Source organism: Vollenhovia emeryi, unplaced genomic scaffold, assembly GCF_000949405.1.
Source record: "Vollenhovia emeryi isolate VEMERY1.0 unplaced genomic scaffold, V.emery_V1.0 DF939120.1, whole genome shotgun sequence".
In the NCBI taxonomy this organism is placed as follows: Eukaryota; Metazoa; Arthropoda; class Insecta; order Hymenoptera; family Formicidae; genus Vollenhovia; species Vollenhovia emeryi.
This window is the reverse complement of record NW_011967246.1, coordinates 1333369-1345017: the sequence shown is the minus strand read 5'-3', so window position 1 is coordinate 1345017 and position 11649 is coordinate 1333369. Positions and strand designations below refer to the sequence as shown.

General features: G+C 44.2%; 2 protein-coding genes across 2 annotated transcripts; both read left to right on the top strand.

Annotated features, from left to right (window-relative positions):
* Window positions 1–404: 404 nt before the first annotated feature.
* On the top strand, window positions 405–2565 carry LOC105570475 (probable 26S proteasome non-ATPase regulatory subunit 3). The gene has a single exon (XM_012027689.1). The coding sequence runs from the start codon at window positions 651–653 to the stop codon at window positions 2163–2165; it is 1515 nt and encodes a 504-aa protein (XP_011883079.1). The 5' UTR covers window positions 405–650; the 3' UTR covers window positions 2166–2565.
* Window positions 2566–3457: 892 nt separating this feature from the next.
* Window positions 3458–10617, top strand: LOC105570476 (lisH domain and HEAT repeat-containing protein KIAA1468 homolog). The gene is made up of 16 exons (XM_012027691.1): window positions 3458–3691; window positions 3852–4049; window positions 4643–4801; window positions 4886–5241; window positions 5332–5445; window positions 5571–5815; window positions 6013–6323; window positions 6483–6769; window positions 6888–7215; window positions 7651–7804; window positions 8068–8191; window positions 8449–8719; window positions 8933–9068; window positions 9364–9563; window positions 9724–9985; window positions 10263–10617. The coding sequence occupies exons 1-16, from the start codon at window positions 3640–3642 to the stop codon at window positions 10408–10410; spliced, it is 3345 nt and encodes a 1114-aa protein (XP_011883081.1). The 5' UTR covers window positions 3458–3639; the 3' UTR covers window positions 10411–10617.
* Window positions 10618–11649: the final 1032 nt, after the last annotated feature.

The window sequence follows — 11649 nt, the reverse complement described above, 5'->3', positions numbered from 1 at the left end:
GGGTCTACATTGGATGTCGTAAGTCGAATAATGAACTGTGATTGGTCAATTTCTTCCGACACGACTTACGACATCCAATGTAGACCCAGCTTTACTGACTTTACTGGCGTGCGAAAAACGCAGCACCAGTAATTTTCATTGCTACCAACTATACTGTTTTCACTGGCAGTAACTAAAGCCCGCTGCAGACGATGCTATTTTTCCTGCTGGATTGCTTGCGATTTACTAAATTACTAGGAATCCTGAGTGCTGAATGGTGCAACGATAGTAATTTATTAGATCGCAAGCAATCCAGCAGGAAAAATAGCATCGTCTGCAGCGGGCTTAAAATCCATTTTTGAACACATCCATAGAAGTCGTAAAGTCGTAGTCGATTGGTTAATTCCGTCAGGCACATAATCCGCGCCGAGTCGCGGCTCTAGATGACGCATTGTCAACGGCCTCCACCGAGTCTCCTCTAGATCGAGCGCACCAATGGGCGCGCGGGCATCCTAACCTCCGAGCGGTGCGTAACCGTGAGTTGCACAAATACGAGGTGGACGATGAGTATCTGAGCGGTAACCCGGAGAGCTCTCATCCTCCCGCTGTCGGACACCGTGAGCGAGAGCGGTCGCGTCTAGTGGAACTCGAGATCGGCAGCGGACAGCGCGATGGGCGTGCCGAGCGGCAGGAACGTCGAGGCGATGGACGTGGACGCGAACCCGGCGAGCGCGTCGGACGCGCAGAACGGCGAGGGTGACGGCGCGGGCGAGCGCCGCGACACCGACATGCAGACCGTGTGCGACATCCGCGAGCACACGCGGCAGATCGAGAAGGCGGTGCAGAACAAGGAGCCGCGATTCGTGCTGCGCGCACTGCGCGCTCTGCCCAACACCCGCCGTCGTCTCAACCCGGTCGTGCTACGTGGCCTCGTCACGGGCTTCTACACCAAGTCCGTGGCCGAGCGCGACGCCCTGCTCGCCTGGGTGGAGGAGCCGATGGACGTGGACGACTGCCAGGCGGTCACGCAGAAGTTCCGCAGCTCCTCGTCGTCCCTGCTGCCCGAGATCGACGGCTACATCCACCTGCTGGTGCTGATCCGGCTGATCGACACCGGCAAGTACAACGAGGCGGTGCAGTGTTCGGAGCAGCTCGTCCAGAAAATCGGCGCGCAGAACCGCAGGACCATCGACCTGATCGCCGCCAAGTGCTACTTCTATCACTCGCGCGCGTACGAGCTGACGGATCAGCTGGACAAGATCCGCGGCTTCCTGCATCTCCGTCTGCGCACCGCGACCCTGCGCAATGACTTCGAGGGCCAGGCGGTGCTGATCAATTGCCTGCTGCGCAACTACCTGCACTACAATCTCTACGACCAGGCGGACAAGCTGGTGCTCAAGTCGACCTTCCCCGAGTCGGCCAGCAACAACGAGTGGGCTCGCTTTCTCTATTACCTCGGCAGAATAAAGGCTGCCAGGTTGGAGTACTCGGCAGCGCACAAGTATCTGGTGCAGGCGATGCGCAAGGCGCCGCAGACCACGGCGGTCGGGTTTAGGCAGACGGTGCAGAAGCTGGCGGTCGCCGTGGAGCTTCTCCTCGGCGACATCCCGGAGAGGCAGATATTCCGGCAGGCCGCCCTGCGCCGCGCCCTCGCCCCGTACTTCCAACTCACGCAAGCGGTGCGTCTCGGCAACCTGCAGCGCTTCGGCGAGGTCCTGGAGAACTTCGGGCCGCAGTTCCGCGCGGACCACACGTTCACGCTGATCCTACGGCTGCGGCACAACGTCATCAAGACCGCGATCCGTTCGATCGGCCTCTCCTACTCGCGCATATCGCCGGCCGACATCGCCCGCAAGCTAGGACTCGACTCCAGCGTTGACGCGGAGTTCATCGTCGCCAAGGCGATCCGGGATGGAGTGATCGAGGCGACCCTGGACCCGGAGAACGGCTATATGCGCAGCAAGGAGACCACGGACATCTACTGCACCAAGGAGCCGCTGCTGGCCTTCCATCAGAGAATCACTTTCTGCCTGGACCTGCACAATCAGAGTGTAAAGGCGATGCGCTACCCGCCCAAGTCCTACGGGAAGGACTTGGAGTCCGCGGAGGAGCGCAGGGAGCGGGAGCAACAGGACCTGGAGCTGGCCAAAGAGATGGCCGAGGAGGACGACGACGGTTTCCCTTGAATCCGCGAATCCACCACGTCCGCAGACCACGGGCGAGATCGGAAGAGAGCGTGGCGCCGCGGAGTCACTCCAGAAGACATTTTGCGTGCTTTTCTAACGTTAAATGAATTTGTAGTCACATCTGTGGACCGACGGGGACTAATAAGGGCGTGACGTTTACGAAATACACGCCCGCATTCGTGAACGTTAATGACACTTGAGAGATAAAAAATATAAGTCATGAGTTTGTAACACGAAGCGAAAGCTATGCCTGCAGTCGATTTAACTAAGTAACTTCTCGATATTGTTGTTATTATATCAGAAATCTTACTTCCGACTGATTCTAACAAATTTCTCCTACCGCATAATTAAGAATGTAAGAGCGAAAGTAAAAATATAAGAGCAATTACATATACGTGGATTCTAGATTTTCACTTTTTTCATGTTAAACCCGCTGCAGACGATGCTAGGAATCCTGAGTGGTGCAATGATAGTAATTTACTAAATCGCAAGCAGTCCAGCAGGAAAAATAGCATCGTCTGCAGCGAGCTTTATCCATAGTTCCTCCATTATTTTATATGCATTATAGAATTATAATACACGTCGATAAACTCGGAAAATGTTACGGGAGCGTATAATTTATCTCTCGTCTGAAACGCGTATCGGAAGGCTGGGCAAAAATTTGAAGATTTTTAAAAAATAATCTGAGAGCTTGTACATATTTCGATTGGCCGCTCAACGCCCGCATCAGACTACAGATTGAGATTGGGATTAGAATGGCCGCGTTCAGCAGACACAACTGTTGAGTGAGCGCTCAGTATGATTGGTTAACACTTTTAGATCCTTAATATGATTGGCTGGATCTAAAAGTATTAACCAATCATACTGAGCGCTCACTCAACAGTTGTGTCTGCTGAACGCGGCCATTGAAATTTGACCAATCGCAGTAAAGTTTACTAATCTCAAGTTCAATAACTTTTATTCTAATTGGTCAAATTTCAATCTAATCTCACAAACTCAGTCCGTAGTCTGAGCTGCTTTCGCGAGAAGATCAAAATGATCCGGATTAAAATGACCCTGTGCTATGATTGGTCAAATCTGAAATTTCGTAGCATCACATTGAAATTTTATTCAATGAAATTCCAGATTTGACCAATCATAGCACAGGGTCATTTTAATCCAGACCATTTTGATCTTCTCGCGAAAGCAGCTCTGATACGGGCTTTATAGGGAGTTTAGGGACTCCAGGGGCACTCGGAGAGCGTCGCGAATCTGCGCGAATCGTCTCTGCGCGCGCACGCGAGTCGCCCATCTACGTAGCGCGACTTCGCACCGTCCGTCAGATGAGTTGTCACTGTATTTGCGCTATAAATAATCATTTCCCGTTACATATGTATTGTGTTTAACATTGAGGCAGCGTACGCAGGACGGGCCAGCATCGTCTCACGTGGAACGGAAATGTCATACCTTAGGAATTCCTGAGCGCGTCGGCATCATGGCGGGTGTCGCGGAGGAAATCAAGGAGTCTTTATCCGCGAACAACAAGGGTAACCTTCCCCCGTCCACCGATTCTCGCGGCGATACGTGCGGATTATTTGATACGCGCGACGGACCGTCGTCGAACGCGAAGCTAATTGCGACTGCAGATTGATCGGCGATCGAGTTTCTCTCTCTCTCTCTTTTTTTACGCCCGCCGTTATATTTCAGGATATGCGGCCCCAAGGGCGATATCCTACGAGGAGGTGGCCACGAAGCTTCTCAACGAGAGGCTCCTCCTGACGGCCCTGGAACTACATGCCGAATTGTGCGAAGCTGGCAAAGAGCTGCCGATCCTTCGCGAGTTTTTCTCGAATCCGAACAATTTCGAGAGCTCCAACATCAAGCCAGAGCCGTATACTCCGATGCGTACGTATCTGCAGCCATTAATATGACAGAAGTGACAGATGAGCTCATAGGCGTCTCTTCGCAGAGCGAAAAGTACACAAGTAACGATGTTAAAATAAACTTACAGTTTATGTTAAATCAATGAATGAGAAATCTTGTGGTACAAAGTGTCTGATTAATCAATGTGGAAAATTGCATGACGACCAATGGCTGGCAAATTCTAATTAAAGAAATCCATTGCGACAAGTATTACCTCAGCCAGAGTTTGAACCTGGACCTCCCTACACTTCAGGCGAGCGTCTCACATCTGTGACATCAGTAGTGCTGTTTATTGCGACTGATATTACCATGTGCCTCAGTGGTCGAATTGGTGAGACGCCCGTATTGGAGACGCACAGGCTGAGGTAATACTTTTCGCAATGAATTTCTTTAATTAGAATTTGCCAGCCATGGGTCGTCGTGCGATTTTCTACGTTTGTTAACCAGCCACGGGCGTTAAATAATTCTCTATGTCTAATTAATGTTTACTTGACAGATATAATTATGAGGTAAAGCGTTAAAATTATAAACAAAGATAATTATAGACGAAGCATTAATTATAAATGAAACATTAGCCAGATCTTCTAGTCAGGCCACCTTGGACTCGTTGGACATGACTCGGTATTCAGAGGACGGGGCTGGTGTCGATGAGAGAGTAGCCATTCTCGAGTTTGAGCTGCGCAAAGCCAGAGAAAATATTTCCGCGCTGCGCGCCAATTTAACCGTAGTGACGGGTAAGAATGACTTCTCGCTCGAGTGACGAAACGCAGTTCCGTTGACTGATTTGCAATCGACGACGTATCCAATTAAACTTTTAGAATCGGAAGGTACACTGAAGACGCCAGACAAGAGCTCCGAGAAGAATCCGATTGCCGAACTGCCCATAAAGCCGCACGAGCAGCGTGCGTTGAATTTTCTCATCAACGAATATCTGCTGGCGAGATCGTACAAGCTTACCTCGATCACCTTCAGCGACGAGTGCGAAGATCAGGATTTCGAGGACTGGCAGGATGTGGGGTTGAACATTCCTAAACCCACGGAATTGTGGCAGATATACCGGGAGCATACGAGAGCCAATGGATACGACAAGCCTCCATCCACGAGCGTTGCCGTGCAGACGGACGACTTTGTCGTCGAGGATGTTGAGGAGCAGAAAAATGAATCTCAGGAAACGGTTTGTTGACGTAGCTTCTAGAGCCTTAAACCCTTCGAATTCTTGATCGTTAGAAATCTGTGAATTCCAAGAATTCCGTATCCTTTGTAGGCGGAACAGATTGAGAGGTTGCAGCAGCAGATTACAGTGCTGGAGCAGGAGAAAACCGCTCTCCAGGAAGTTATTTCGTCGCACAAGGAGAGCGTTGTGGAAAACCCAGTAAAGGTGAGCTAAATTAATTAGCATTTTCTTCCGCTTATAATTAAAGATTTATCCAGAGTCAAATCATACAATTAATGTAAGTTGATAATTATGGAACATTATATAAAGAATCACTGTTTTAACTACAGTCGGGTAGCTGCGGAACTATTCGTACCATCAATTCCAACTCTACAACTCCCGACAAGTTTGAGCTACTGGAGCCGTTACCCAGGGACATGTCGACTACTACTCAGGAACCGGAGGAAGACGACAGCGCTTCCGCGGTGGTTAGCCTGGACGAAACGGATCCAGGAGACAAGGAATGGACCAGACTGCAGTTACCGAGAGTAAATATTACAGAGAAATCCTCTGTTCTACCATCCGCATCCTCCAGGTTATTTGTACTATTATATACATTTAATTTGTAATTTTATTTAAGCAACGTTGGATAAACTTGGAAAAATGATGTAAAATTAGCGCGAACATTTTTCCAAGTTACAAAGTAGCTGAGTAATTTAAATGATTGTTCAAGGATATGAAGACTTTTAAGAATCCTGTGATGCCTTAATTACATATTTGTGAACGTTGCAGAGACTTGCCGGCTAAATTCAAGGCGGAAATAGCGGCGCACTGCATGGCGAGCGTTGCAGGATCGTTGATGTCCTCGGTGGAAGAATCGTTGAAGCACGGAATCACCCGGGATACATTAGTTGATATTTTAGCGTACACTTTGCCGCGTGTAGTACCCAACATCATCCTCAACAGGCGCGAAGAAATCATTCCTCTGATCCTTAGTGCAATCCATCTTCATTCCAATTCCAGCGAGAGAGAGAAGTTGCTGCAGCTGCTGTTCAACTTAAAGAAGAGACCGCAAGAGGACGAGCGGCAAATGATATTGGCTGGTTAGTCAAAAAAGTACATTTCAATGATTTGGATTGACAAATTTAAATATTACGAGGTTTATTCTTTTCGGGAAAAAAATTGTGCTTGTTGCTATCCATGCACGTCACAATGTATAGAACACGTTTTTTTTATAATTAAAAATGCATTTTTTTTATCAGGTTTAGTTGTGATGGTGAAGCTCGCCGAAGAGTCGTTGGAAACGGAAGAGATTCTAACAATTTGTTGGGAGCAGAGTCAGCACAAGTATCCAGAGAGAAGATTATTAGCTGTTGAATGTTGCTCCGTATTGGCATCCTACACATCAGCTGCTGTCAGAAATTCACTGATGTTGTCAATGTTGCAGCAAATGTTGTTGGAGGACAAGGATCCTATTGTACGAACTAGCGTAGTGAGAAGCCTCGCGTTACTCATAGCTTTGATGGACGATCCTGACAAATACTTCCAGGTAAATGTCTTATTATTTTACATATTTTTTAAACCTTCCTGTTATTCTTTCCCTGGTCATTTTTATAAACTTATACTTTTTATACACATTGATACATTGTTATGTATATAAATTGCAGTGCGAGGAACTGGTATTAACAGCACTCCATGACACATCGTCGATGGTTGTTGAAACGGCAGCGTCGGTATTGTTACCGGTTTTGGCACAATGGGCGTTATCCCTGAGGAGATTGCATCTAAACCTGCTGCCGCGTATAATCTCGAAAGTGAAGAATCAACTGAGGCCGGCGCACTCTCAGACCTTGCCGAACAAAGACTACGTCGACGAGGAGAAATTGACGCCATCGATCAGTATTCTGCAGTGCATCTTGCCTTACACGGTCTTGTGTGTCGCCAATGCTGATGCGGTACGAGCTTGCATCGAGGATGATACCTCGCCAGACTTGTGTGAGTTATTAGAGGAAGTAAATGACAAGTTTCAGAGAGTACATTTGAGTACTTACAGGATAAAATAAATAATGGTCGAATAAAAGAAAAGTAAAACTTACATTTAAAGATTTAAAAACTTAGAAATTGGAAAAGTTGGAAAATTACATTAATTTTGATATAAAACTTAAAAATAAATTCAATGATTTGAAAGGCGAAAAGTTTAGAAAATGCGAAGAATTTAGGGTCTACTTGGAGATGTGAATAAAGTATATTGAAATTGAAAGTCAAGTATTTAAAGATTTTAAAATGATAGAAAATGGAGTGGTAGAGATTCCACAATTTGAAAATCCAAAAGATTGTGCTATCGGAAATCTTTTAGTAGATTTTGTACAAAGCTCATAAGCTCGCACAAAAACGAAAGCACAAAAGTTTTCTAGAAACTTTGTGGTGCAGCCGAGGAATTTCTGGCGTTGTGTCACTCCAATATCACCGACCCGAGGATATTCTACGAGGATTCCGTCGACGTCAGTGTCCTTCTCAACACTTTCTTCTCCAAATCTTGGGAGGATGCATCCTGGCCGGAATTAGAGTGGTTTACGAAAAAATTGTGAGTGTCATTATTTCATTATTGAAATAATCATATTAAAGTTTTACATAATAATATTTAAAAAGTACTATTGTAATAAAATAATAGCATTAGAAATAGAGATTACTTCATAAATATTTATTTTTGATATTGTTTAATTATATTATTTATTGTGAACATTCCTAGGACAAGTTATAATAAACTAAAGCTTCCAATAGAAATTTCCAAAACTTTGCTTGTTTTTATCTCAAGATATTAATTTCAGAATTGTTTTTCTCTTGCAGAGTATTTGATGTCCTGGACATGGTTAAGTCTGTGGATGCAGCTCAGGAAAATGTTCTAAAAACGCTTCTTACATACATTTATTCGTTGTGTGTAGGCTTTGGGAAATATATCACACAATCGAGGGTAAATACAAGATTCTATGTACAGATAGAAGTGCCACTTAAGATGTTTAATAACTTTAGTGACTCAGTTATCAAATTTTGTTATTTTTCAACTCTTGAGATCATTTTCTTAGGATTAAATAGAAATCTTCCCGTTCGTGAATTACTATAATTAAATAGGAACCTTTCCATTCTTGAATTTCATTTAAAATTCCCAAGTTTCTTGAAATATTACTTGAAATATTAGCAGCACTTACTTTATGAATAATATTATTTCAGATACAGACAGTATTTTCCACGGAAGTATCAGAACTTGAGAAACAATTGACGGCACTATCGGCAGACAAGAAAACCATGAGCCTTCCTTTGATTCCGAGTTACTTAGTGATTCTAAGTACTCTCAACTCTACGGAGCTCGCAAACTACTTCAAACAATTCCTCATAGTTTTATCGATGAGCGGCACTAGTATATCGTGGTTGCAAATCGCTGCCAGTATCTTATGCGGTCGTGAACAAACGCAAGAATATGTTCTTGCTAGTTTATGGGATGGTGCGTGTCACGTCTCTTTTTTTCATATTATTATTATTAATAGTTTGTGGAAGAAATAATCTTAGTCATATAATAAATAAAGGTGACATAAGAAATCTAGAAAAATATTATTTCTTGTTTAAACTACAATTGTTTTACGAAAAAGAATTTCTTGAATTAAAAATATATTTTTAAATTCTAACAAATGAACTTGAAGTTTCTTCCTCTTTACAGGTGTAATGCATCAGAGATCCTCTGTAAGATGTGCAACAGCAACACTATTCGGTTCCATTATCGCACACATCTCGGATCGACTAGCGAACGCCAAGATCGTACCAGCCATCGTAACGCTCGCCAGCGATCCTGAAGTGTGAGAGACTTATTTCCACTTATGCATACATGTATCTGAAATTCATGAGTCCTTAACGTCACCAGTTTCTTTATAAAACCTTGATTGCTTCAAATGTCTGTATAACTTAAGCTATAAACTTCCGTCTATCTGCCTAACAATGTAGATTTCAAGGTCTCATAAACGCATGCGACTCGTGTAAAATTATTTTAAAACATATATGAACATATATGTATAAATATGATGGGAAATAGCTTTTGGATGATATCGATATATTTCATCTTACATTGTGCAATAATCGAATTAACATCCTTAGTGGCGTGCGTTGCGCTGCAATTGCCACCCTAGGCCGTATAATAACAGAATGCAAGGTGAGGGAAGCACGTGACAAAGCACGTCTAACGTTGGAAACGATCGCGAAGGATCCTCTGGAACTCTCTCCAATTTTGGCAACGTCGCTGGTATCCACGTTCGCGGTCGTCGCTCCCACCTGTCCACAGAATTACATAGAAGACAGTACGTTATCCTTATGTATATTCTTTATGCAACTCGAAAGCTAAACTCTTGAACAAAAAAAAAACGGAATGCAAACTCTCGATCTCAGCTTGAATGGGAAATTTTCTTTTATATCTGTGCATAATTATGTATTGCCATACTAAATTAGTGTTAATTGCAGTAATAGCGACGCACTTATCGATGATTGCCTCGTTCGCGCTTCAACAGAGCCGTAAGATCGAATTAGTAAGCGCCCTGGTGGAGGCATACTCCGTGCTGGTTTACTGTCCGTTGAGTAGTCAATGCGTCTCCGGAGTAGTGTTACCGGGACTGAGGCATCTCGAGACGCTGGTAAACCAATGTCTACCTCAGCAAAAAGATGCAGTACGCTCTTTGCTCAGAGAAGCAGAGTCCAGGCAGGACTTATCGAAGCCAATAGATAGGTATTGAATAGAAAATAATTATGCGTAAATGTCTGATCGTGTCTGCAATAAACGTTGAATTAATACTATGAAACGTACGATAACGGATGAAGAAATATAAGAAATGTAGATTTTATTACTCACAATATATCATTGCAACGATCCATAGATTTGACGGATTTCTGAATTTCGATATCTTTGGACAGTTAAATTTTCTAGAAACACGTATCCTGTACAGGTTTTCTCGATAACGAAAAATGTTTGAACGCTCGTAAAAAAAAAGTTATCCTCGATCTAGGACACTCTCGACGAGTTCCGGGCTTTCCCTGTCGATGGCGTCGGTGAATGTCGGCCAAGGTGTCGAGGATATGCGCCAGAGAATGAGCAAGATCTTTCAACAGAAAACCGGATCGCCCGGCATGCCGAGTATCTTTCGCAAGAAGTAAACCTCCCCCTCGTCTCATAGCAAGAAATTGTGAGATAATCGAGCGTCGTCGGCAAAAGAGTCGCGATCATAAAAGGTTGTTGTTAGACATAAATGTAAAATATTGTTTTAACACAAATGTTAACTTATTTTTTTATCGCGCTAGCTCTGTAAGTGACGTGTAAATTATTTTGTTTAAATATTAACACGATCTGAGGAGTTCAGAGGTGAGGAAGTACAAATGTTTCCCCCCCACATCTCGTGAAACTCCGGATGCTCTTTTTCCACTCGATCCCTCCCCCCCCTCCCCCATGCAAGGAAAGTAGACAAGAGAGTAGGTTCACAACGCCGCGATTAACAGTAATTAATGTTTAATTTCGAAATCTGTCACTTTACATAGTAATAAACAAACGTCATAGATCATATCATATATCATATCATATATATCGCATATCATATATATATAATACACAAGTGTTTTCCTCGTAGAGTAGTTTACAAAATCAGACTTTCTAGGAATACACATCCTGTTGCGTCCTGCCCTTGCTCGGTTCTGTTTCCGTCGGTTTTTTTTCCTTTCTTTTTTTTTATAATCACAGCTTATCCTGATGCGTCAACGAAACGTTGCTATTGTATTTTCATTTTCCTTTTCCGTTTGATAATTAATCGACACAATCGTCAGAGAGAGTTTCGCCGCGACGCGCTCAGCCTCGCTGGACAATTACGAGACCGAGGTACGTTTCATTATCACTCTCACGCGGTGCAATGTTTAGTTTAGTTTTTTCGAAGAACCCCACATTATTACGGCGACACACCAATTTTCGCAGAATTTTTCGAGGATCACCTAAAAAAGATCTCCGGTCTCGGCAGACCAGACGGCGACCTGGGAGGATCTGAAAGCTCGGTCTACTAGGACTAAAACTCGTAATTCAGCGTGGATCTATAGAAATCACATAAATAGCACACAATTAGCCGTAATGCGCTTAAATTAATGGGCAAAGTACTTTCGCAATATCTTACTTAATTTTCTCTCTTTCTCTCGTTCCTTTATTCTAACTCGTTTAAGATTCAAGAAACGCTGTCAATCATACGGGCTAATTTTCCTTTTCGCACCATTTCTATCTCTCTCTTTCTCTCTCGCGACTAATATCCGCAGCATCGTTAGGTCTCTCGGTTCAATTTAGCCAATTACACCGCGCTTTTTGCCACCACGTGCACGTAATAACAATATCGGAAAGCGACAAACGAGACGCGTGTACGT

Excerpts from the sequence above, each read along its gene's own strand:
- LOC105570475 (XM_012027689.1), top strand. The coding sequence starts at position 651 with ATGGGCGTGCCGAGCGGCAGGAACGTCGAGGCGATGGACGTGGACGCG.
- LOC105570476 (XM_012027691.1), top strand. The coding sequence starts at position 3,640 with ATGGCGGGTGTCGCGGAGGAAATCAAGGAGTCTTTATCCGCGAACAAC. Across the intron at positions 6,770-6,887 it reads ATCCTGACAAATACTTCCAG|TGCGAGGAACTGGTATTAAC; the intron begins GTAAATGTCTTA and ends TATAAATTGCAG. Across the intron at positions 8,720-8,932 it reads TCTTGCTAGTTTATGGGATG|GTGTAATGCATCAGAGATCC; the intron begins GTGCGTGTCACG and ends TCCTCTTTACAG.